General features: G+C 44.4%; 1 protein-coding gene across 2 annotated transcripts in view; it reads left to right on the plus strand.

The window, feature by feature from the left end:
* MBTPS1 (membrane bound transcription factor peptidase, site 1) overlaps positions 1-26,674 on the plus strand; it is a 56,527-nt gene that overhangs the window by 14,128 nt on the left and 15,725 nt on the right. The window contains exons 4-15 of one of the 2 annotated variants that reach the window (XM_087419872.1): positions 2,420-2,623; positions 4,325-4,435; positions 4,896-5,005; positions 6,206-6,322; positions 6,788-6,855; positions 10,580-10,682; positions 13,009-13,160; positions 16,033-16,194; positions 21,020-21,164; positions 24,125-24,313; positions 24,850-25,022; positions 26,435-26,550. In XM_087419872.1, coding sequence (XP_087275998.1) covers positions 2,420-2,623; positions 4,325-4,435; positions 4,896-5,005; positions 6,206-6,322; positions 6,788-6,855; positions 10,580-10,682; positions 13,009-13,160; positions 16,033-16,194; positions 21,020-21,164; positions 24,125-24,313; positions 24,850-25,022; positions 26,435-26,550 — 1,650 coding nt within the window. The remainder of the gene's footprint in view (positions 1-2,419; positions 2,624-4,324; positions 4,436-4,895; positions 5,006-6,205; positions 6,323-6,787; positions 6,856-10,579; positions 10,683-13,008; positions 13,161-16,032; positions 16,195-21,019; positions 21,165-24,124; positions 24,314-24,849; positions 25,023-26,434; positions 26,551-26,674) is intronic. The other variant, XM_087419873.1, reaches the window with a different exon arrangement.

A 26,674-nucleotide genomic window follows, 5' to 3' on the forward strand; every position in this document is an offset into this window, starting at 1 on the left:
TTGTGGCATCTTGCAAAATGCCTTTCCTTGGGTTTCATTTTGTTTTTCTCAGAGCCTCCTGACCATGCATAGTTGTGCCTTACTTAGCTGGGCTTATTTCAGTCGTAAGCTGCAGGTGTGAGGATGGAAAGAATTTGATTATTCCCTTTTCAGCTCGAGGGCTTATTCTTTCCCACTTGTTTACAACTTGGGCTTGTCGAGATAGAGTTTATCCTCAAATAATAAATTGCCTGTTTATTACATAATATTTTTCAAAGCATATGTATTATCAAAGGAAAATTTTTTTTCCTATTTGTCATAAACTGGGGTTACAAATTGCTAGTTCTGTTATCATTTACTATCATTTCTTTCATTGGAAGGAAAAAGAAATACAGTTTGGCTTTTCTTCCTTTGGCATATGTTAGGCCTGAGAGCCTCTGAGGTTTAAAAAAAACACAGGGAAAAGGCTACCTGATTTGCATATGTGCCAAGCCAGTTCTCGAGTCAGCTCTGTACTTCATGGGTCTGACTTCTTCAGAGCCCTCTGCTAGTCCAGATGTTTTGTAGTGCTTTTCCTCTTTAAAAAGGAGTAACCTCAAAACAGGAAGATAAAAACAAATCAAACCTTGTACAATTAGCGAAATATTATACATTGTGCCTCTTTATTTCATTTTTTTATCTTAAAGAGCTCTAGAATATATTAGGAAACATAGAAATGCCTAATTTTAGCATAGTAATCAGAATCTCATGGTTGGGTTCCTTTCTGTGCACTGCACTGTGGTTGTCAAATGCTGTACTGGACCCCCCGGAAGGAAGTAGTTTACTTCCTGACAGGCCCAGTCTCTCTTGTCATTATCCACGACCTTGTTTGGTAAGCAACTTTTCTCATCCAAAAAAAGGAGATAGTACTGCTTACCTCACAGGGTTCTTCTGAAGATAAAATGAAATAGTACGTGTGAAGAGAGCTGAGCAGAGTTTTTAGCATGTTGTAAGTAGACATTAAATGTTAATTATTTCTATGGTTCTATTGTTAGAAGACTTTGCTTTATTCTGGGCCAAAACCTGCCTCACTTTGGACCCCATCCCTGGCTGTATCTCTTGGGCTGTGAGACAGAGCTAACCTGTTTTCCACAAGATGATACTTAAAGATTTATTTTGAAGATATCCATGGTGTCTTCTAGACAGTTGCTTTTCTCCAGGATAATAAAGATCTTCAGTTCCTTCAGGGGTTACTCATATGACATGGTTCAAGTCCCCTCACCATTTTAATTGCCTTCCTTTGAATACTCTCCGGTTTTTCTAAATTGCTCTTAAGAGTGGAGCCAGAACTGGATTCAGTACTTCAGGTGTAGTCTGGTCTGCTCAAGGTAAAGCAGAACAGTCCCCTCCCTTGTTCTAAATATTGTTCTTCAGTTAGTACCTCCAGTACTGTCCCATGCTGTTGACTTAAAGGAACAGAATCAACAGGGGAAGTTCAGTACAGAATAGTTTCAGTTGGACTGTGCAAATAATTACTGACTGAAATTGACATGGCTATATATTTCTCCAGGTCTCTGTACTTTCATGGGTCTAGCCTGGTAAGACTGGAATAAAAATGATCGTGACTTGCTTTAGAAACAGAACTTCAGTAGTATTACAGATTTACTCTTAAAACTGGTTGACAATACAATTTTTATTTATCATAGCATGGGCTTTGAAAGGTAAAGGGACAACTCTTGTATTTCTTTTGCTTTTTTCTTCCATTTAAAAAAAAGTAAGGTATTTACAGTTAGTAAAATTTATGCTTTTTAATTCACAGTTTGGCAAGTTTTGATAAAAGTGTACAGTGAGGTACCCACCCACAAAATCAAGATATAACATAGTTCCATCACCCTCAGAAATGCCCCCAATCTTTTGTAGTTCTTTCGCTTTTTGAAAGGAGACATTCTAATAGATAAGCTTATTGAGAATATTGAGCAATATACAGTTGGTGAAAGGTCCTGTTGCTGTTTGGCCAGAGACAGGTGTAATGGGATAACTTTTTTGCTGTCCCAGAAATCTAGTGCTGTAAAACTTCACGATTGGTCAGTGGCCATTTTCTTCAACTTTTTTTCCCTCTTCTGGTTCAGTGAGAACAAGTTGCTGATGAAAAATCAGACATTCTTCAGTTTTAGTATCACGATTTAAAAATTATTATTTTATCAGTCTCTCTCTGCCTTACATTTGTTAGAAAATTCCAGATAAAAAACCATTTGGGATTAATATGATATGGCTAAATAATATCCTATAAATATAACTGCTTTGAGACAATCCTTCTAGCAAAGGGAGAGAATCCCACTTCCCTTCAAACAGGATTTTAGAAGGTGATCGTTGCTCTGTCCGGAATGATTGTTTTCCCTGACGGGTGTTGTGTCCTGTCAGCATTTTCTCCCCCTTTGATCTTTCTCTTCCTTGGCTCTAGCTGACCCCATAGTGCCCTGTAATGAAACCCGATGGAGCCAGAAGTGGCAGTCATCCCGTCCCCTGCGAAGAGCCAGTCTCTCCCTGGGCTCTGGGTTTTGGCACGCTACAGGAAGACACTCGAGTAGAAGGTTGCTGAGAGCCATCCCACGCCAGGTGGCCCAGACGCTGCAGGCAGACGTGCTTTGGCAGATGGGATATACAGGTGTGTGCTGTTAACCCGGAGGCCGTGTGGGTTGTGCTGTCCAGGGAGTTCCCCTCTTGAGTGCCTGGCGCTGAAGCCATGTGTCTCTCGTGTCTATCCTTCTCACTCTTTGTGAGCTGGATGCAGTCCACTGCCCCTTGTCTTAACTTCTGTTGTGCTGGGTATCTGTTTCTGTGGTTTTTCTAATTGTTTAATCTTATTTTTTTGTGTCTTATTTTTCTGTACTATTTCTGAGGTTAGAAGGGGTGGATTATGGAGCATTTTTCTCCTGTGACACGTACGTGAACAAACACAGCACTGCCCACAAGCCAGAGCTGGCTGGCAGTTCAGCAAATTTCTGTAATTCTTAGGGGAAGAGATCAAATTCAAAGACAGTGTCCTTGATTTGGGCAATTTCATGAAAATGAGTTTATCGCTCCAGTGTGGTGCCCTGTATGCAGAATGGCTAAGTGATAGACTATTGCACTTGTTGATCATTTGTTTCAGAAGAGGAAACAATATTAATGTCCATATCCCATGAAATAAAACCAGTAGGTTTTTTTTCCTTACTGGTTCATCATGGCAGCAAATTCCTATTTTAACTCCCATGAGGGTTTGGACCCTGACTTTTAAATGTAGGCCTGTTTCCCTGGCCCCCAGGCCGTCGTGGTTTGTCCAGGTCCTTTACCCGCACCTGCTGGACTTAGAGACCTTCTCCTCCTTTGATTGCCTCAGCCTCCTGTCCCTCAGAACGCCTGAGATGCTGAAACCTGGGGACTGGCATTTTATTCAAATGATTATCTCCTCTTTGTTTTATCTTTTTAAGGTGAAAACTCCTTCACAAAACAGAAACTCTAATCATCAGAAAAGCTTTTTTTATTCCCCCCCCAACCAAATAGTTTCTAATTTTATGTATGGATTTTTAAAAAGTAAGGAAAACTTTTTGATAGTTAACTTGGTGTAATTGACTATTTAACATAGTATTGATACGTAAACACAACCGTCATACCAGAAAGGCATTACCTTGGTTACAACTGTTAGCTGGTAGATAGTACAAGTATCTTGTATTTTTTCTACATGTTTTCTAGAATTTCTTGATCTGACAGCATCAGTTGTATGTACAGATGGCTTTTGGCCAGTGTCTGAAATAGACTTGTTATTATAGCAAAGTGCATAATAGAGCGGGTTTTCTTAAAATGTGATTATTTTTGCGTGTTGTTAACAGCTGCTCTCTGCAGTTTCTTGTCGTTGATGAGCAGCATCGAGTCGCCCTCCTTGTCAGGAAAGGAAATAGTTTCCCCCTCCCGTAGGGGTGTGCTTTGTGGGTGCCCTTTGCACAGAAGGGCCTCTCTAAGGAGATGAGGGGATGGAGACCTGGAGGAAATTACCAGAAGGGGGAATCAGTCATAGGTGGAGGAGTAGGGAGGGGTGGTTCCATTCTCAAGCATTGTTGACAGTTGGGGGTTCCACAGAGATTTTCTGAGTACCCTCAAGTCTTGTTTAGCAGCGGATGATGGCATTACCCAGCTGTCCTCTTTTCTTAGTCTTGGCTCAGCCAGGGCCCCTGGGGCATCTGACCTAACTTACGCACTCTGTGCAGGCTTTGGCCCTCGATGACATACCGTTCTCTGTGGGTCCCAAGGAGGGATGTATTGTATAGACAAAAATTTAAAAAGATGATTTCTCCAAGCATGGTTGTGCTTGCTTGCTTTTTGGAATAAGGTGCTAACGTGAGGGTTGCTGTTTTTGACACTGGGCTGAGCGAGAAGCATCCCCACTTCAAAAATGTGAAGGAGAGAACCAACTGGACCAACGAGCGAACGCTGGACGACGGTAGGTGGCAGTGTAGCAGAGGGAACACGAGTGATGCATTTTCTGGTCACATGTGGGCTTTGTACATCACTCCCATCCTCCGTTTCATCAGTTAAGAGTTTATTTTTCCATGTGTTAATGATTAAACTGTCCGTGTACAACAGTTACTTGGACCAACCCAAGTTGTTGTGCCTTTTGGCAGAAACTTTTCTAAATATCTCAGAGGATGTCAGGAAGTAGAGTTTGAGGAAAGGAGGGATGCCTGATGGAGTAGCACCCCCTATTTGGGAGAGAGCAGGAGTGGCTAGACCCAAAGTGGGCAGGTAGGTGTGGCGTGGGCTCCAAGTGGACGACAATAAAGAGGCAACAGAGACGCTATGTCTAGGACTGGGAGAATGAGTCTGTTTGAATTGGTGGTTTGAACTGTTGCGTCTCGGCACATTGTCAGCTGTTTTATGACTTTTTTCCTTATGGGCAACAGGGCTGGGCCACGGCACCTTTGTGGCCGGTGTGATAGCCAGCATGAGGGAATGCCAAGGATTTGCTCCAGATGCGGAACTTCATATTTTCAGAGTCTTTACCAACAACCAGGTAAGTGTTTTGAGGACCTCTGAAGCTTAAAGAATTGATACTAAACTGTAGAAAGTAAAATCTCTAGAAAATATGTACTGGTTTAAAAGCAGCACACATCAGCGATGCTGAGCTGCTGCTGGTGTCCTGTGTGCCGTGCTATCTCTCCACTGTCCCTTCTGGGTGGCTTTGTTCTTCTCCCACCACCCCCTTCATTGGCCTCGCTTGAATCCCAAAGACCCTGCTCCGAGGCATTGCGCTCAGGGGTTTCTTGACTCCCTGTTTCTTCCTCTCCTTTGGGCTTGCCTAGGGCTCCTGTGCCCCCATGTCTCAGGCACGTTTCTTGTACTTTCGACCTGAGAGACTAATCGCATGTTTGTGTGTTTGCCGCCCCTTCTGGCCTGTGTCCGCCTTGAGGGTCGCCTCTGTAGCCCAGCACTAGCCTTGTTTTGGGTAACGTGGATTTACAACTGTGTTCCCTCTCTCTTCATTTGGAAACTATTTCTAGAAAAGGGAAAGGGTCCTAGTATTTACCTTGAAAATTTCATTTTTGTATAGGTAATTCATAGTTCAGAAATATCAAAAGGCAGCATAGGGTAATATCCAACCCTGTGCCCATCCAGCCAGTACTCACCTCATTTCCCCACATCCCATGTGGGAGTTCCTCATTTTCTTGTACCCCTCTTCCTAGAATTTCTTTTGCATATTTAAGCAAATATAAATATGTAGTCTTATTTTAAAAAGCCTTTAAAAAAACATAATTCTTAATCACTATACTGATTCTCTTTCCACTGTACGTTTAATGTTGTATTTTATAAAAATACCTAAATGGTGATACACAAAGTAATTTAATTTCTGTAAGGAAACTAGGAGGAATTGAACATCAGAGAAATAATTCTGTGAGACAACTTTTATTGATGCCATTTATCCTTCGGTCTATGTAGGAATAAAAAATATTAGACCAATACATTAAACTGTTTAGAAACACTTAATAGAAGTGTCTTAGGATAAATCCTTTTATGAGAGGGGCAGTTAGAAGTTTAGGATTTTACCTTGGGAGGTATACTTTAAGGTAAGGGGCTGTACGTTAGATGAGGAGAAATATGCCACCCTCAGAACACAGCTCTCTCCCTGGAATCTAGCTCCAAGGACTTAGCATTTCTGGGTGAAGTAGTTCACATTTCAGAGCATTATCCTAAAGGACTGTTTAAAATTAACTAGGTATCTTACACATCCTGGTTCCTGGATGCCTTCAACTATGCCATCTTAAAGAAGATTGATGTGCTGAACCTCAGCATCGGCGGCCCCGACTTCATGGACCATCCCTTCGTTGACAAGGTTGGTCGTGTCCCTGCACAGAAGGACATTGTGTTTGTTGACAGCTCCTGCTCTTTGCATGCTTGACTTGGCTTCATCTCTAGGGTGCTAGTGGCTCGTCACCCGCATGGTGACAACTTTTTGAGGACAGATGGGCAATGACGTGAGCTTTAGTGACTTGCATTGGAAGTAGCACATGGTGCCTTGTTGATTCCTTCATATCTAAACACACAATCTGTCTTTTCTGAACATGCCTGGAAGGCCGGTGTCTGCTTTGTGCTGCATAGGCCTATAGCCTCGATTTTATCTTCCCTAAACACACTAGTCATCAAACATATCCATGCCTGGAATGGGCTAGTGTTACATTTGGAGGAGGATCCCTTCTTTTTTAGGACTATCTTTAGAAGTTGTGGCTGTTTTTGTACAATTAATGTTGATTGTTAAAAGTGGTGTACTTTCATAAATAAATGCTTGCTAATCTTGTAGGTGTGGGAATTAACGGCTAACAACGTAATCATGGTTTCTGCTATTGGCAACGATGGGCCTCTTTATGGGTAAGTATCCCCAGCAGGGATGACGTTAGAGGTGTTTTTTTTCCTGAAATAACTGAAAATCTGTTGTCTGTCTCTGTATGTATCTATACCTGTTTATATCTATCTAAAACTTTGTACTTTGAAATTTTTCAACATACGAAAAATAGACCTTGTAGTGAAACCTGTGTTCCCGTTGCTTGCTTCAGCAGTTGTCAACTCAAGGCCAATCTTGTTTCTGTTGAATTTCTTTTTTTTTTACTTTGCTGTAAATAGCAATTTAGAGGCCTAAAGTTTTTTATTCTACCCCCCCACCCAAATCAGTCAGGAAAGTAAATCTGTTAGAAATAAATGGATTCCACAGTATTTATTGAGACCCGCTGTGTACGAGGCCCAGAGGTGAAGAGGTCAGTAAGATGAGGCGCCTGCCTTTTTAGGAAAGATGAGGTACAAATACAACGAAACTAATACAGAGGAGAAAGTGTGGGGTGCATAACAGAGACACAGCCACAACAGACTGGGGGATTGCCGAGAGGGATCAGACAGGAGGGATGAGAGAGCAGCAACACAGGAACGGTCCTGTGTGCTGCTTGTTGTGGGAACTAGAGCAGTGTGAGATGCGGAACGTCAGTCACTGGGTCACAGGCAGATCCCAGTTTTTCTCCTACAGATCTGATGTTCATTCCCCAGATAACGTATATAAATAATCTCTTGTGCAGTGGGCTGTCTGTAACCCTCCTTTATCGGGTACCTGAGATGTGTGCAGTTGGGTACTGTGACACAGGGTTTGAGGGAACCACAAAGGAGAAAGAGAAAATATGGAGACCGCCCTCAACGAGCCCTAATACAGTAGAGGAGGGGCACATGCACGCACTCCCTCCTGCCTGTGTGTCTTCGGTGCACACGGCGTGGCTGTGTGCCTGTGCCTTCAGAAACACTCCCTCACTGCGTTGTGCAGTGACATCCCTAGGAGTGCCTACTGGGGAAGCAAGTGGTTTTGAGGACTGGCTGAGCTTAGGCTGAACTCTATCAAGTTAATGTTTTTGTAGGTCACAAAACCTGAATATTGGCAGTCACATGGTTCCACTCTAACAGTTGTTCAGTCAGTGATCCTGTCTTCTTGTAAGGTGTCCAGGGTTCTGGATTTTTGTGTCATCAGTAATGTGTATTGTGACTGATAGGTGTAAGTGGCGTAAACATATCCTGACTATAGGTCTACCATGAAAAACACCAAGTCTTAAGTAATCTCATCAGGTTGTCTTTTTTTCCTTTTCACGTGTTTCTCCCCTTTCTGGTGTGCCCACTCAAGGCCAGCCTTCATCAGTTCAGAGTCCCAAGTTATCGGTCGGTTTCCTCGGTTTCCCAGCCCTCAGTCTTTGCCCACCGCAGCTCTTCCCACATGGCTGACATGGGGTTGTGGGTGGTGGGAAGAGCGCAGGAATGGAGCAGACAGGTCCAACCTGCCCTTGCAGGCTGGGGGCCTGCCCCTCTCTGGGCCGCAGCCTCCTCTCCTGTCATGGAGGCATGAGACCCACCCTGCGTGTGGTTGTGAGGATGAAATTAGACAGTGGAGGGAAAGCCCATGAATACTGAGCCTCTATAAGTGCTGGCTGTTCTTTTTCCTTCCTTTTTTTCTGTTTCTACTGTAAAAACATATATTCTAGCAGTTTTCTTATTCAAGAATCTGCAGTGGATCATTATTGCCTAATCAAATCCAAATTATTCTTGGTTTTCGAGGTCCTCAGTGTTCTAGCCTGGAGTCAGCAAACTTTTTCTGTAAAGGACCAGATAGTGACCCTTTTAGGCTTTGTGGGCCAGATGGTGTTTGTTGCAACTACTCACTGCCCTTGTGCTATGAAAGCAGCCATGGACATGTGGAAGTGAATGGGTGTGGCTATGTTCCAGTAAAACTTTATTTACAAAAGCAGGTAGTGGGTCTGATTTGGCCTACGACCATAGTTCTCCAACTGTAACCTGAAGCTCTTGGCTCAGGTTTATTTTCCACTGTACCGTGTGCATCTCCCTCAAATCCGGTCTCCTCCCTTGGTTTCCCTGTAGAAACCATGTCCATCTTGGTCCCAGCACCTGTTCCTGCCGCTGCCCCTCCTAGCTTGCCTTTCCTCTGTTCACAACTCTCTTGACTACCAGCTCTTCCACGTGCCTTTCTGACTGCTTTGCCACACGCTAGTCGCTCTTCTGAAATCCCATGACTTCTATGGGTAGTCACACTCAGTGGCTTTTAATCCAGGAGTTGTTCTTTTTCAGTGTATTAGAGGGGAACCCTGGAGAGGGGCCCTGTGTCGGTTGTGTCTGCTCACAGAGCCACACAGGGATCTGGCATCTGCCCGCTGCTTCATCGTGCTGGAATGGCATGTCGTCACTGCAGCACAGCTTGTGCGGTTACGGCTCACTGCCTGGCCGTCAGTAGGGCTCGTCAAGGGACCGTAACCTGCTCAGAGCTGAGTCATTTATCGCAGGCGGTGCACTGCTCGCCCCGCTGGAGTTAGTGCTCACATCCCCACAGGCAGCCCTTGCTGTGAGCTCTCTCAGGGTCCTGCACCCTGACCCTTCGAGTCTGCAGCTGCACTTCCCCCTTTTCAGCGCCAGCAAAACTTTCTTGCTGCTTTCCCTTATTTTTTTAGGGTTCGAAGCACATGTATTGTAGGGGTTGACAGGTGGAGGGAGGGTGGGAAGGTGGCATTTTTTTGTGTCAACTTCAGTGGGAAGTTCTGTCAGTGACTTCTGTACTAATCTCTGTTCCTTGATTTCATAGAAGTTTATAAACTTTTAACCAATAAAATCGCTGTTGGTGCCTCTGATCAAGCACCTGGTAGCATGTTGATGGCAGGTGTTGACTCAGTGTGGTTTAAAGTAGTTGGTTAAAAGCACTTGCTCCAGAATCTTGCTGCTAATATCGCCTAAGCCAGTTGGAATCAACTGTGGTTATTGAATTGTCAAAGAGTTCATTTTTTTCGTAGCGAAGCTGTAATAGATACAGCTCAGAAATGCAATTTCATAATTGGTTGTTTTATACTTTCAAACAGTTCAGCTTCATCTTGACTTACCTCTTGATAGTTTAAATGTTTTTGTCGTTATTCATTTTTCTGTAATTTCTTTGCAGATCTAGCACACTTGAGGTATTGAGGAGAATTGCGTGGTGTTTGTCTGTGCATCTCTGTCTTGCCTCTGAGAGGCTCAAGATTATGGGGTAATGATGCTCGTTCCCACAGTTCCCATGAGGAACGTGGAACACCCTGCACAAGAGCAGTGGAAAATTTGAACTTTCTGGCCGTGGCAGATGCAGATGTGTGGATATGCTTCCTTCCCAGAGAAATGTGGAATCTAGTTGGGGAGGCAAGATGAATACCCTTGAAACAATTTGAAAGTGATGTGAGAATGTATAAGTAGGTGGTGAATTGGATAGTGTTAAGTCTTGTGAGGTTCAGAGAACAGGAGTTCCTTCGAGCCTGGGAGAGTGAGGGAAAAAGTGAGTCTTGGGGCAAAGTATGATCAGTGGACAGGGAGGGAAAGAAAGAAGGCAGGAAATGATTTGAGGCCAGCGCGAAGGTGGCAGTGAGCCTGGCCTTTCACAGGACAGCTATGAGGAGCAGCAGTCCTTCACAGCCGCACACGTCTTGTCACCAAAGAACTTAATACAGTCTTAGATTCTTCTGGGAGTATTTGCCCTTATTTGAATTATTCATTTAAAATTATTTCTCTTCCCTTGTGTTTTTGTGCCTCAATTTAGCACTCTGAATAACCCTGCTGATCAAATGGATGTCATTGGAGTAGGTGGCATTGACTTTGAGGATAACATCGCCCGCTTCTCTTCAAGGGGAATGACTACCTGGGTAGGCTTTTCTTCATTAGTCGAATGTGCCTGACAGAGTCACTTGTGTAGGACCCTCGGGTGTACCTGTAAGTGCACAAACAGAAAAGGAGCTTGTAAGCCTGACCCTCACATGCACGGATGGAGTAGCCAAGACTGTGGGTGCTTTCCCAGCCATGAGGACCAGAGATCTGGCCCCTCCCACATCTGCTGCTTCACTGTGGCACGTCAGGCACGTGCCGGTTCTGAGTGGTGTTTCTGGTTCCACTTCTTTTTAACTTATTTCTGAGTAAGTCACTTTTTAGGTCAGTTGGATTCATGCCCACTTGTCATAACTAGTAGGAAGGTGATCAGTCCTCCTCAGTGCAAAGTGAGATGATTTTTTTGGCCTTAAGAAGCAGGAGAAGCCAATGAGAACAGCTTAGTATCAACTCTGCTACCACGGAAATAATTATATTTAGTTGGACAAAATCGAAATAACTCCAAACAAGTTAATTCATTCAGCTACTTGAGGTTTAACTGTGCAGCTAATTCATCTTCCTTTACCCATCAGAACAGAGTTGGATTCAAAATTAGATGCTCCCTCAGGCAGACTTGGGTACTTGTCCCTGCCCATTTCAGTCTTCTGGGTCAGATCATCTCTTGGGTGCTCTGACTCATGGCTGCCGAGCTCAGAGGTCTTGGGGAAGGTCTGGGAAAAGAGTCATGACTTCCTGGGAACAGTGTGGTCTTGTCCACACTGGCGCCACTTTATAGGATAGCCTTCCACTTGAGCCTTGGTACCATGACAGTATCCACTCCCCTGGTGCCCCCTCAGTCAGCCCCACCAGGCTTCCACACCTCGCACACTCAGACGCCTCCTCCTCGAGTGACGCCCACTGAATTGATGCCACGGTCTAGTGGACCCCACTCTGAGAAAGTCGGTCCCAGGGATGTGTTTCATATCCTTTCGTCTGTGCTCCATCAGCACTCTCTTCGTGCTGCCAAATACTAGGAAGTGATGCCTCTAGCAGTCGATGTCTCCCTGGCCCCTTGTAAGTGCTTTCACATAAGGAGGATGCAGTGTCAGGTCCTTGGACTTTATCAAGGCCCTGCTTTTTTTTTTTTTTTTAAGATTTTATTTATTCATTTTTTTCCCCCCAAAGCCCCAGCAGATAGTTGTATGTCATAGGTTCACATCCTTCTAGTTGCTGTACGTGGGACTCGGCCTCGCGCTGGACGGAGAAGTGGTGCCCTGGGGCGCGCCCGGGATCCGAACCCGGGCCGCCAGCATCAGAGCGCGCGCACTTAACCGCTAAGCCACAGAGCCGGCCCAAGGCCCTGCTTTTTAGTGGCGTTTTGAGAAGTGTTCTTGAATAATCTACAGAGCTGCAGTTGAAGATATTTTTACTCAGTGTCCCATGTATAGATCCAAGGTCCGTTTATGTTTGATTGTCAAAAAAGATTTTTTCACTTCAAATTGGTATACTTCTTTCTTATAGAATATAATTTCCTGTTGTCATTCTCATTTTGCTCCAATTTTCAGGAAATTTAAGAGCGTACTCAGTTAAAATTTTATCCCCGGTTACTCATACATAGTTACATTTATCATTCTAAATGGTTTTCTTATTCTCCCTCAGATGACAGATTGAAATATCCAGGCATATCATATACTTTTTTCCTTGTAAAGAAACATGTTTCTGGGGCCGGCCCTGTGGCTTAGCGGTTAAGTGCGCACGCTCAGCTACTGGCAGCCCGGGTTTGGATCCCAGGCGCGCACCAACGCACCGCTTGTCCGGCCATGCTGAGGCCACGTCCCGCATACAGCAACTAGAAGGATGTGCAGCTATGACATACAACTATCTACTGGGGCTTTGGGGAAAAAAAGGAGGAGGATTGGCAATAGATGTTAGCTCAGAGCTGGTCTTCCTCACCAAAAAGAGGAGGATTGGCATGGAGGTTAGCTCAGGGCTGATCTTCCTCACAAAAAAAAAGAGATGTTTCTTTTTTTCTCATTTTTTAATTTTCTTATTTTTCTAATGTATTTCTAATTTTTAAGATATCTAGAGATAAATCAGTTTCTAGTCTTGCATGTTAGCAAAATTAAAAATGCTTTTTAATTGCTTTATGGCATTGCTATTATACTGGTTATTATAAAACACATGAAAAATCATTTTATTTTCTACATCATCATTTAAGCCTGTTTTCTGTATTGCAGTGAATTTCAGAGTAAAACCAGTATCTTACTAAGGTTACACTACATTTAAATAGCCCGTATTTCTATTTGGATTTTATTCACTCATAACTGCATGTAGCTGTCTGCGCCAGTTTGTGTGCTGTGGGAGAAACCAAGCTGCTTTTATTCATAGGAGCTGCCAGGAGGCTATGGCCGTGTGAAACCTGACATTGTCACCTACGGTGCTGGAGTGAGGGGCTCCGGTGTGAAAGGGGGGTGCCGGGCCCTCTCAGGGACCAGCGTGGCTTCTCCGGTGGTCGCCGGCGCTGTCACCTTGCTAGTAAGGTGAGTGTTGCTCAGCAGAGAAAAGGTAGCAGGAGCTGAGTCTTGGCGTGTCACCCACCAGGTTTGAGAGTTTAGGAGCACGTCACGTGACCTTGCTCCGTCTCTGGTTCTTCATCTCGACAAAAGAGGTTGGAGTCCGTTCTTTCATGGAGGGTTCTTGTGAGAGTTAGATGACGTACATGTGAACACTGTGCTCTCCCCGTGGAACACTATACAAGGGCAAATACCGATGACTGTTTCTAGGTTTGAGGTCTGTTTTGGTTTGGTTTGTTTAAAGACTTTTTTTTTTTTAAAGCAGTTTTAGGTTCACAGCAAAATTGAGGAAGCTACAGAGATTCCCCATGTATTCTGTGCCCCCATTTGTTTTTAATGCACCGTTTTTGTGCTACAGTTGTACTTGTTATATCCAAACAAGTGTGTTTATCAGGCAGGGAACAAAAAGTAAGCTATTTCCCTGCCATGTCCTCCATTTCCTTGGGGATTCATCTTTTAATGTACTCTGTTAGCTAAGGAGCTGTGAAAGCAGGCAGTGGGTCTGACAGTCACCACTCCGTTATGAGAGACGAGTTTCTCAATGTAATTTGTTTGTTCTCTCTGTCTCGTTGAATCCCACTTGCAGTTGGAATGGAGCTTAGTGATCGGCCCTTAATTTTGCAGATAGTGAAACGGAAGAAAGTTCTCAAAGGTAGTCGACCGGAATCGATGCTCATGTGCTCTGACTTAGTCGGATGGGCCATGGTGCGTTGTTCTCTAAGTTACAAAAAGATGTCTTTGCAGCTAGCACTTATTTTGTATTTTCACCCAAAATAACTCTTTTTTTTATCTAAGTGAGGCTTTAGTTGAGCTTTTGTGTTGTAATAACATAAAGCTTTGCATATTTGAAAGTTGTTATACTCCATGTGAATTTCAAAATTAAATTAAAACAGGCAAATGGTAGTAAGGTAGTAAATGTTTTTATATTTAAAATTCTCTTTAAAAACAAATTTATATTGTTAGTTTAGCTTCTAATGCCAGAGATTTTTTTTTTTTTTTTTTGTGAGGAGATCAGCCCTGTGCTAACATCTGCCAATCCTCCTCTTTTTTGCTGAGGAAGACTGGCCCTGGGCTAACATCTGTGCCCATCTTCCTCCACTTTATATGGGACGCCGCCATAGCATGGCTTACCAAGCAGTGCGTCGGTGCACGCCCGGGATCTGAACCGGCGAACCCTGGGCTGCCGCAGCGGAGCACACACACTTAACCGCTTGTGCCACCGGGCTGGCCCCTAATGCCAGAGATTTTTTATTAGTAATCCTTGATAAAGGTAGATATCCACCTCTTTCCTCCTTTTCAGAGCCAGAGTCTTGAAAATGTTGACAGTAGCCAGAGTACAACATTGAAGAGTATTGGAGAATGACCATGTGCTTGTTAGAAACACTGTCTTTCCCTTCCGGTTGTTTTCCTCACCCCCGTTTTACACACACTGAGAAGGAGGGACGGGAAGGTGGACCATGGAGTTACCTGGTTCACTTAGGTTTCTGTGTTCATCAGGAGGAGAGAATTCATCCAGGGCTCCTGCTTCCCCTCTTGTTGATTATGGACACGATAAACACTGGTTCACTTCTCCACCTGCCGAGATTGTCAGCAGGAGTGAGGTTTCAGGCTCCACTGTTGAGCCCATCAAATCTCTCCACTGTCAAATGAGAGGGAGATGAGGTTGTTTCCATTCCCAGCAGCGTCTCAGATATTTTCAGTTTCAAGGAAGCCTTTTGCTTTCCTCCTCTCCATGCAACAGGTGAAAATGCCATTGTGATATTTCGGAAATACTTCTGTGGCGTGACAGGTAGCTCATAACAGATGCCGAGCGCAGAGGAAGTGCCTCCTCAGCTTCCAGTCTTACAGCGCTCTGGAAGGAACTAGACTCTGACCTTTGCTCTTACTTTACCAGCAGGAAGAGGGGGAGCATCCGTGACCTGTGGCTGAGCTTGTAGCAGTTCTTTTATTCTGTTATTAAGACTCCGTCCCACTTGATCTCCTCTTCTCCTTGTGTCAGATTTCCCATCCAGACCTGTTAGAACAATCTGCCAACACTCCAAGACCAACCACCATCATAGAAAATATTTAGGAGAATAAGTTTTTCTTTTTTGCTTACTGGATTTTTTCCCCTGCATTTAGAGATTAAAATTTACTTGTATTTATAATACATAGATATAAAAAAATCAATGTTTTAATACTAGTCTTTTTAAGTAACTGATAATACTTAAGTGTCGCTAAGTTCCTGGCCAAGTAGAACTTGTGTTCAAGTTTGTCCAGATGCATTCTGATGATGAAACTCGCAAGGTGGCTTCAGTTCTGCACAGTTCTGTGGGCTTTATCCCCCAGGGTGCTGCATCACACACAGGCCTTCCAAACACCAGGGAAGCGGAGGCTGTGCCTCTCACCTGTCCAGCATCAAGCTCCCTCTCCAGGACCCACTTGTCTTCCTTTCCTTCTCTCAGCCAGGTGACATCCCACGTTGTCTCCTTCCCTTTGCCAGCTGGCTTCCCCTCCCCTGAGGAGCCAATAACTCTTAGCTCTTCTTGCCTCCTCAACCTCTAAGGTCTGTATAGTCAAATTATTGGGAAAATATGTGTTTCTGATAAATTTAGTATAAACAGGCACTAGCCCATGAGTCACTGTTCTCACAAGCCATGTAGGAGGTTAGTAAGTGGTCAGTCCCACGGCAGGTGCAGAAATGTGCACTCATTCACTCTCATCTTACACAGTCTTTACTAAAGAAGCCCCCATTAGATACAGACAAGATTGGAGGTCGTATATTTGTACAAGTTAGGGATAGTCTTATTTTCATTCTTGTACTGAGAGAAAATGAGTAAATATGTGATTTTCCCCCCAGCACAGTCCAGAAACGTGAACTGGTGAATCCAGCCAGTATGAAGCAAGCCCTGATTGCATCCGCCCGGAGGCTTCCTGGGGTCAATATGTTTGAGCAAGGCCACGGCAAGCTGGATCTACTCAGAGCCTATCAGATCCTCAACAGCTACAAACCACAGGCAAGGTCGGTATGCTCCCTTTTGTTTTTTTTTTTTGTGAGAAGATCAGCCCTGTGCTAACATCTGCCAATCCTCCTCTTTTTTTTGCTGAGGAAGACTGGCCCTGGGCTAACATCCGTGCCCATCTTCCTCCACTTTATATGGGACGCCGCCACAGCATGGCTTGCCAAGCAGTGTGTCGGTGCGCGCCTGGGATCCGAACCATTGAACCCCGGGCCGCTGCAGCAGGGCGTGCGCACTTAACCACTTGCGCCAGCGGGCCGGCCCCATGGTATGCTCCCTTTTGAATGGGCCTTTTTCTTCTTCACTGGGCTCTGAGGGTGTTTTTCCTCGGCACGAAAGACTAGCCTCAAAACAGGAGCTGATCACTGATCACACAACACTCGGCCCACAGGGAGAGCTTCACAGCTGCTGCTTCTACTGGGTGCCGGCTGGCAGAATCTTAGCTGCTCTCCATTTCCTGACGTGCTGTTATTATAATACAAATGGTTTAAAATGATTTCCTACTTTCTTTTTACTTCTTAAAACTTTCTTTCCAAATAGTCTTAGATTTACAGAAATTTGCAAAAGTAGTATAGAAGTTGTACCGTTACCCAGCTTCCCCTAGTGCCAAGATCTCAGCTGACAATCATCCAACTACTAAAACTGACAGATGCACACTTACACTGTGCTGTAATTCACCTGCAGGCTTCATGCGCATTCCTCGGTTTCCCCTTCGTGCTCTTTGTCTGGTGCAGGATCCAGGCCCCACATCACGTTCAGTGTCGTGTCGTTTTAGTCTCCTCCAGCCTTCGGCAGTTTGTCTGTCTTATGCTGTCATTCATGACTCCGACTCCTTTAGGAGTGCTGGTTACTTACTTTGTAGACTATCTCTTGATGTAAGTTTATCTGATGTTTTCTCATGATTAGGTTGAGATTTTGTATTTTTGGTAAGAATTTTCTTACTTTTCATTTAGAAGTGATTTTAGATTTACAACAAAGTTTCAAAAATAGTACATGAGGACTCATAAATCCTTCACCCAACTTTCCCTAATGTTAACATCTTATGTAACCATAGTACAAGCCTCAAGGCGTAGAAATGAGCATTGATTTGTTACCATCGACTCATCTGCAGACTGCGTTCAGATTTCGCCCGTTGTCCCACTCCTGTTCTTTCCCTGGTGCAGGATCAGCTGAGCATCCCACGTTGCATTTAGTTGTCGCATCTCCTTGGTCTCCTCCAGGCGGGGACACTTCCTCAATTCTCTTCCTTTTATTACTTGTGTTCGTTTGCATCATTTGATTTGAGTGATGTGTCAGTCTGGGCCCTCCAGGAGGCAGACACCAAGATGGGGTGAGACATCCCAGAGATCTGCTGGGAGAAGCGGGACCTGAGAAGGAGAAAAGGAAGGAGACGGGGAGAGTCTTAGGACAGCCGTGCTGATCTGATGCCTGTGAAAAGAAGTGGGAGGCAGGAGGATTGGGAAGCAAGAGCCTCAGATCGCAACACAGGTCTCAAAATGTTTCCATGATGGGGAGTCCTTGAACCAAAGTCACCCATTAGAGGAGCCTGCCCTAGCACCCCTCTGTACTCCGTCATTGACTGGGAGCAGCCTGGGGGAAGCTTGGCCTCAGCACAGACGTGGTGGAGGGTCGGGAGGGGCCTCAGCTAGAGGTGTCGGTTGGCTGTGCTCCTGCAGCAGGAGGTCTGAGCAGCATGGCTCATGGTGCCATCCGTGGCATCTGCCGGGTTTCTCCACTGCAGTTACTGTTTGTCTGTTTTTGACTACCAAGTGTCTTCTGGGTGTGCACTTGGATGATCTTGTTTCTGAACATACTTTCACTCACTAATTTGAGCATCCCTGATGGTTCTTGCCTGCAATGATTGTTACTGTAGAGATTACTGTTGAGATTGAGGATTTTTTTTTGTGAGGAAGATCAGCCCTGAGCTAACATCTGATGCCAATCTTCCTCTTTTTGCTGAGGAAGATTGGCCCTGGGCTAACATCTGTACCCATCTTCCTCTACTTTATGTGGGACACCCTCACAGCATGGCTTGACAAGCGGTACATCGGCACGCGCCTGGGATCCGACCCGCGAACCCTGGGCCGCCGAAGTGGGGTGCGCACACTTAACTGCTATGCCACTGGGCCGGCCCTGAGATTGGGAATTTTCTGTTTCTCTCATTCCTTTTACATTTATTAATTGGAATTCTGCTGTAAGGAAGAGCTGTCCTTTCTCTCTCGTTTATTTACTTATTCAATTATTTATATCAGTATGGACATGTGGATACTTATTTTACTCTGGGGATTATGGTCCATTAATATCGTTGTTTATCATTTTGCTCAGATTGTCCCAGATTAGGCTACTGGGAGCTCCTTCTAGTTGGCTCCTGTGTCTTCTCAGCATATCCCCCTCATTTTCTGAGCGCTTTCTCACTCTCTGGCTGCACAGTCTGATCCTTCATGCATCTCCAGGCCCGAGCCTTGGTGTTAGTCCTTTCTCCAAGCAGCCCTGGTCCTTTAATTGGAGAGTGGTATTTAGAACCCGAGACCTGGGCACGAAGTGTGCTCGTGGCAGCTGGGCTCACAGTTGTTTCTAGGCCCTTTCAGCAGACAGAGCTAGGAAATGTCTGTCTGTACACACACCATCCGGACCTATTTCTACATCTGTCCATCATTACATAGATGAAGACACAAGTTCATTAATACCTGATCCCACCCAACAAGCTGGTTTTCGTTCTCGTATTCCCTCTTCTTATTTGTAGCTCTTTGCTCCAACAGGGGCCTGCTGCTCATTATCCACGGTGTGTTTACCTATTTGTGCAGTCCTGGTCTATACATACTGAGTAGTTTAGAATTGCTAACCCATTCCTCTGAAAATCAAACGTACTGCCTCGAGGGTGGTATTTGTGTACAGTTCTGTTGTCTTTGGCTTACAGAATATAGTCACGCTGTTCTCCAAAGTCAGTGAGGTTAATTCTTTTCTTCTTCCCCTCAGTGTGGTTTCCTAGTCGTTGTTAATACCACTGAGTTCCTTTGTTAGTCTGTGTTTCTTTTGGATTCCCCCCACGTCCTGGTTGATTCCAACTAGTTATGTATTAGTGAAACATATCATGACTCTGAAGTCAGAACTGCACACGGAAGTGCTCCTGGGGAAGTGTCACTCCCCGCATCCTTTCTGTCCCGTCCCCACTCCTCCATGCTCTCCCCTGTCCCCACCCACCCCTGTGGGGAACAGTCTCAGTTTTCAGTTGATCCTTCTCGTACTTCTTTTTGCACGAATGAGCAGATACATAGCTGTTTTCTTACATGCCCTTCCTTACGTGAAGGAGAGCATGACTGTGAATGTTCTTTTGCACTTTGCTTTTTTCACTTAACAGTATCTTGGAAATCACTCTCATAAATTCATAGAGATTTTCCTTCTTTTTACAGCTGCATAATGTGGATGTACCATTGTGTATTCATCCATTTGTCTATATATGGGCACTGAAATTGTTTCCAGTGTTTTGTACTTATAAACTGTTATAATGAATGGTCTGGTACCTGTGTATTTTAGTTTTGTTGGCGCTGTGTCTTCAGGGAAGGTTCCTGGAAGTGGGGTTGCTGGGTCAAAGTTCAGAGCGTGGGTGGCTTTGTTAGCTGTGGCTCTCTCCCCTCCAGGAGGTTGCGCCCGCTTGCATTGCACAGTGCTGTCTGAGCGTGCCTATAGCCCCAGAGCCTCTGCCCGTCTGGTAGGTGAGCAGTGGGGTCTCAGTGGTGTTCATTTGCATTTCTCACGTTGTGAGTGGGGTTGAACACTTTGTCTGTGTTTAAGGGCCATTTTTATACCGTTCTTGTAAAGTGTCTGTTCATTTCTTTTTCCCATTTTTCTCTGGGGTTTTTTGTCCCTCGTTTTTAAGAGTTCTTTATATACTAGAGTTAGTGACCCTTTGTCAGTGATATGTACTGCAAGTATTTCTCCCAGTTTGTCGGTTGTGTTTTAACTTTGTGCGAAGTGTTTTGTGACGTGCAGTTTTTTTTTAATAGCCAAATTTGTTAGTCTTTTGTTGTTGTTGCCCTTGGATTTTGAGTCACAGAAAGTCTCTCTCTGTGCTGAGGTAAAAGGGAAGTTCACCCATGTTTTTTTCTATTACATGTTTGCTTTCTTTTATTTACTTGAGACTCTGATCCGTTTGGAGTTTATTCTTGCGTATGGTGTGAGTATGGATCTAATTTTATCTTTTGCCAAATGGCCACTCATTTGTCACAGCTCCATTTATTAAAAAATCTGTCTTTGTGGGGGCAGCGTAGTGGTTAAGTTCGCATGCTCCACTTTGGCAGCCCGGGGTTCAAGGATTCGGGTCTTGGGTTTGGACCAAGGCACCACTCACCAAGCCATGTTGTGGTGGCTCCCGTATACAAAATAGAGGAGGATGGGCAGAGATGTTAGCTCAGGGCTAATCTTCCTCAGCAAAAAGAGGAAGACTGGCAACAGATGTTAGCTAAGGGCTGATCTTCCTCACCAACAAAAAAAACAAGTGTATCTTTGCCCCAGTCATTTGAAATGCTGTGATTTGGAACTCACGTACCCATTCTCCACTAGCCACAACCACCAGAGTTCTAGACTCGCAGAAGGAAAGAGGTGTCCCCACACATCCTGTTGTTCGTACCAACAGTCTAGGCAGGCTGGCCAGTGGCCTTCTCAGCGCAGGGAGCGTTCCACAGCAAGTTCCTAGACGCTGCCGAGGGTAGCCCTGTGGGCAGGCCCTTGTAAGCTCAGGTCCTCAGAGGCTGGCTCTCTCTGCATAGTTGTGTTGCTTTGCTATCGTTTGCTACACCCTCTACTCTAACACTCGATTCTTTGTTTCAGTTTGAGCCCCAGCTACATAGATCTGACTGAGTGTCCCTACATGTGGCCGTACTGCTCTCAGCCCATCTACTACGGAGGAATGCCGACCATCGTCAATGTCACGATCCTCAACGGCATGGGTGTCACTGGAAGAATCGTAGACAAGGTGAGACTGCTCTTGGCATTGTGGTGAACTTAGACATGGCCCAGACCTTTGTGTCTCAACCCTTTCTCTTGACGTTAGAAGAGGAGAAGTTCTCCCCTGTTCCCCGGGGCCAGGGCATTGAAGAGGGCTTTGTTCTCCCCTCAGTCCTATACAGAGAAGGCAGCAGGAGGGAATGGAACCAGTGTGCTACTTTTTGACTGTGGCGTCCTGAGTCAGCATCTATCTGCTCCTGAACCAACTGATTACATTTGATTCCTCGTCTTTACAATTTCTCATCTATAATTAAAGGCCCGCTTGTAATTATGTTATTCTTTAATGCGCATGAACGGGCCCTTGAGTTTAGAAGATATTATCTTTATGTGAATTTTGTTTTTGTAATTTTTTTTTAATATTTACTGTGTAAACATTCTCACAACAATAGAGGATAGGGAGAGAGAACAGAAAAATCACTTCCAGTCCCAGCACACTCACATAGCCACTGTTTTTTAAATATTCTTTTCCAGTTCTTATCTGAAATACATATTTTTTGTTATCTTTGTACAGTGGGCAAAACTTTAGTCTTTTTCTTTCAGTTCTCATTATGTTGTAAACATTTTAAAATGTAGCTGTTTATATAAATGTACTTTTTAATGGTGGTTTAATAGTACATAGACTTGTTAAATCATAATTTGCTTAGTGTTTCCCTTGCTTGAACAGTTAGGTGGTTTTCAACTATAAAGAACACTTCACTGAATTACTTTGCATATATGGTTTTCTTTTCTTCTGAATTATTTTCTTAACATAGACTCCCTGGTTTGGAATCCTTTGTCAGAGGGTGTGGACGTTATTATGGCCCTTGGGACGTACTGCCAAATTCTTTCCACGAGAAGAGTCACGTCAGCCCAAGCGGCTGCTGGTGGTGCTGCCGGTTTTATGCAAAGGGGTGGTGTCTCCACGGGGCCTGCACTGAATGGTGCATCTTTTTTTTTAATTCCATGAGGTTTTGAAAAAGTGAAGTAAAATTCACATACCACAAAATGTTTTAAATTGTGCGATTCAGTGGTTTTTAGTATATTCACAAGCGGTGATGCAGCCATCACTATTATATCGTTCTAGAACATTTTCACCACCCCCAGAAGAAACCCCTCTTAGCAGTCACTCCCCATTCTCTCTGCCCCCAGCAACCACTAATCTAATTTCTGTCTCTATGGATTTACTTACTCTGGACAGTCCATGTAAATGGACTCGTACAGTATGTGGTGTTTTGTGACTGGCCTATTTCCCTCAGCATAACGGCTTACAGGTTCGTCCATGTGGAATCAGTGCTTCATTCTTTTTTATGGCTGAATAATATTCCATGGTATGGATGTGCCTCATTTTGCTTATTCATCAGTTGATGGACATTTGGTTTCTTTCTAGGTGGTTCATTTTTTAACTTTAAATTTAGAGGGAGTGAAATGCATATCTTGTCTAGTGTGCACTTCTTCAGTTATTTCTGAAGGACTATCTCTAGGTTTGTTTACTAATTGTATTGCCTCTTGTGTGAATTAGCTTTTCATTTCCTTGGCCCACTTTTCTCCTGCAGTTTGGGTTTTCCCTGTCAATCTGAACAAGCTCTTCATGTCATAGAGAAATTAACCATTGTTCTGTTTTATGCAGAAAGTTCTCCCAGGTTATTGTTTTCTTTTATCTTTAATGTTAGTGGTGGTTTTTATTTTTTTAGTTCTGTAAAAGTTTTACATCTTCATGTAGTTTGAATTTTCATCTTTTGTGATTTCTGTTGTTTCAAAAATTAGAAACTTTATCCTTCCAGAGATAAAATAAAATCTCAATTTTCTACTAATTTTCCTTTTAAGCTTGTTAAATATGTAATTTTTTCATCAATGTTGAGTTAATTTGATATGTGGTATTTAAGAGATGGATGAAAATTAACTACCCAATTGCTAACCAGTGGTCTCAGGAGCATTTATTAAAAATCTCTTTCCTTCCTCGTTGTTTGTGATGCTGTGTCCTACAAACACTTTTTCTTCTTTTTCAGAATGTTTTTAAATATGCAGCTTACTTGGGGAGTATATTGTTGCTATCTGGCTTGTGAGGGAAATGAGTAATTTAGGTTAGTTTGAAATATTGGTTCATTGTAAGAGCTAATTTATGTTTCTTCCAGATGTCTGCTCTCTTGCTTCCCTTTCTGCTTCCTCAAACCTAGAGAGACTGAAAGGGCGGTCAGTCGTCTTTACAGCCAACCCAGCTCTTTCTCTGGGCGTCCCTTACACCTCTGCCTGCCCAGTCACTAGCTTCAGAATCTGATTGGGGACAGTTAGCATCCATATCATTTTATCTTATTTCTTTTAATTAATGTGATTTTCTTAAATATACAACTAATTAGAATCTAACCTCAAACCTGAGTTTTCATTTATTGTAGTTCTCTATCAGATAAAAGTTCTTTGTCAAACCATGTGTCCCCTTTTCTTTAAGCTTGAGAAAAAATTCTCTTTGAAATTGGAAGCTGTCAGAAATAGTGGTTTCTAGCGGGCCGGTCCGGTGGCGTAGCGGTTAAGTTCGCGTGTTCTGCTTTGGTGGCCCGGGGTTCACCGGTTTGGATCTTGGGCGCGAAACTGCTCACCACTCCTCAAGCCATGCCGAGGTCCCATCCCACGTAGAAGAGCTACAGCTCTACAACTATAATATACAGCTATATACTGGGGCTTTGGGGAGGAAAAAAAAAAAAAGAGGAAGATTGGCAACAGGTGTTAGCATAGGGCCAATCTTCCTCAAAAAAAAAAAAAATAGAAATAGTGGTTTCTAGACTTTTCTAGTGGATGATGTTCTAGACATTCCATAGGCTACTTTGGTTATAGGTTGCTTAGTATCTGAGTATAAATTTCATTTTGCCCTATTTAATGAAATATTTCTCAAAAACTGGTGTAGGTAATATAGGGGTTGAGCATGTCACCTTAGCCTTGCTTGTTTTTCTCCTGCAGCCTGACTGGCAGCCCTATTTACCCCAGAACGGAGACAACATCGAAGTTGCTTTCTCTTACTCCTCGGTGTTATGGCCTTGGTCAGGCTACCTGGCCATTTCCATTTCTGTTACCAAGAAAGCAGCTTCCTGGGAAGGCACCGCGCAGGGCCATGTCATGATCACCGTGGCATCCCCAGCAGAGGGGGAAGTAAGTGCATGCAGGGGAGGGGCTCGTGTTCCTTAGCCTTTCAGGTCACCTGCAAGGAGGGAGGGCAGGCTGAATGCTCGGGGTCTCAGATTTGAAGCACAGTTGACAGACAGCCGTGATCGATAGTTCTGGGGCCTCTGGAGCAGCTGGAGGTTAGAAACCCACTTAATAAATGAGTGATGGTGCCCCCGATTTTGTTGCTGAGCAACAGCAGATAGGACAATTTTCTGCCAGATTTCAAACTCAAAATGATTGCAAATAATATGCATTCTCTAAAGGGGAATGTAGGGTTAATCCTATGTAGTCTAATAGTTTTTAGGAACAAGGTGCATTAAATTTTAAGTCTTAAACTCTTAAAAGAAGAATTTGAATGGAATTAATTGTGGTACATGAATGTTCCTTCCTATGTTATTAGAAATTCCTGTGTTCAAATTATTTGGGGTAAGTTGATAAATAGAAGTGACTTTTTAAACCCAAAAACCTGAAAGTTTCTTCTGGGCAAAAGGGGCGTTTCAAGTTTCTTTTATTTTTTTCAGTCAAAAAATGGTGCAGAACAGACTTCAACAGTGAAGCTCCCAATTAAGGTGAAGATAATTCCTGCTCCTCCTCGAAGCAAGAGAGTTCTCTGGGACCAGTACCACAACCTCCGCTACCCGCCTGGCTATTTCCCCAGGGATAATCTGAGAATGAAGAATGACCCTTTGGACTGGTAAGCAGCCACCAGTCCTTCCACAGCAGCACCAAGGGTTGCTGGCCTTTTGGGGAGCAGTCATTGCTCCTTGTTGAACCTGGACTTCCACGACCTCCCCAACTTTGCAGGTCCTTGTTATGCTCTCAGGGCACCCTACTGTCCTTTCAGACTTTCACAGTCATGCAGTAAAAATTCTTGAACTCGTCCTTACTTGCTCTCTTTCCCTTACTTCCTCTGTTGAATCCGTCAGCAAATCCCCTCAGTTCTACCCCCAAAATATGTTCTGAATCCTGCCCTATCTGGCCACTGCCTCTGCTCCCACCCTGGTTCAGGCTGTCGTCATCTCTTGCCTGGCCGGCGTCGGCAGCCTCCTGACGAGTCTCACTGCTCCCCTAAATTCCACTCTGCATGTAGCAGCTCTGGTGGTAATCTTTAAAAAACATTAATTCTATCACGATGCTTAAAACTCTCCAGTGGCTGCCTTTCCAGACTTCTTCACGTGCCAGACTTCCGGTGTGTCCTTCTCAACCCTCCAGACCCTGCCCCTTTGCAGCCCCCCACCCACCCCTCTCTGGCTTTCCCTCCAGGGCGGCTGGGTCAACTTTCTCTTGGCCCATACGCCAAGCTCATTTCTGCCTTAGTGTTAAGTAGAGGAGTTTGGACTTCATGCTGAAAGTGGGGGGACGAAGGAGCATTGAAAGATTTGAGCAGGACTTACAGGGTTAGATCTGCTCTGCTCTTTATAAAGACGTTTCTGGAAGGCAGATTGGAGCGGCTCAGACCAGAGGCAGGTGGACAAGAAATGGTGAGAAGTTGATAGACCAAGGAAATGGCCGTGGGCTGAGAGAGGGGTGTGTGGGTTCAGCCCTGCTGAGGAGGTGCACTGTGCAGGCTGTGAGGTGGGGGTGGCAGGTTTCCAGGGGGCATTTGAGTAGGTGGCTTACATAAAGTGTACAATAGGAAAACGAGCATGTTTAGGAGGAAAAAGGACGGAAAGGTGATAAGCAGCAGTGATGCTAGGTTAACTGTGTGTCGACGTCTTAGTTCACTCACCCCGGGTCGCTTGTTCCGGCCTTTCTGTGTTCCCATGCTGCATTTGGGGTGGTTGTTAGCCATTTACGCATATGCCACTGCTGAAGTGATGCTTCAGTGCACTGTACAAATCATTTCGTTGGCCATTTCTTCTTGCCATTTTATCTCCTTCATGCCCGAGCCGTGTGCATGATTTCCTATCATCACCATTTTATATGCAGCCCAGAGAAAGCAGATCTGGAAGGCCGACTTCTTTGCCTGGGCTGGACTCCCTAGGCCTGTGCTGGGGCTGGAGTTGTGCTCCCTCAGAGATGACCGGGTTTCGGAAATGAACTCTAGATAAGCCTTCGTTATAAGTCAAGATTGGTTGTTTTAGTGCCGGCCTTACTATTTTTCAGGAATGGCGACCACATCCACACCAACTTCAGGGACATGTACCAACACTTGAGAAGCATGGGCTACTTTGTCGAAGTCCTCGGCTCCCCCTTCACGTGCTTTGACGCTAATCAGTATGGTGAGCAGCAACGAGGTGCTAGCCAGATGTTCTTTCTGCTCAGTTGGGTGTTTGTGAAAAGTTTGAGAGGTGAATTACAGTTTAATGAGAGACCAGCAAGGGAGCATGTGCAGGGTCTCCTGGT

The sequence above is a fragment of the Ceratotherium simum genome, chromosome 30, assembly GCF_057802395.1.
Source record: "Ceratotherium simum simum isolate JZ-2026a chromosome 30, ASM5780239v1, whole genome shotgun sequence".
NCBI lineage: Eukaryota > Metazoa > Chordata > Mammalia > Perissodactyla > Rhinocerotidae > Ceratotherium > Ceratotherium simum.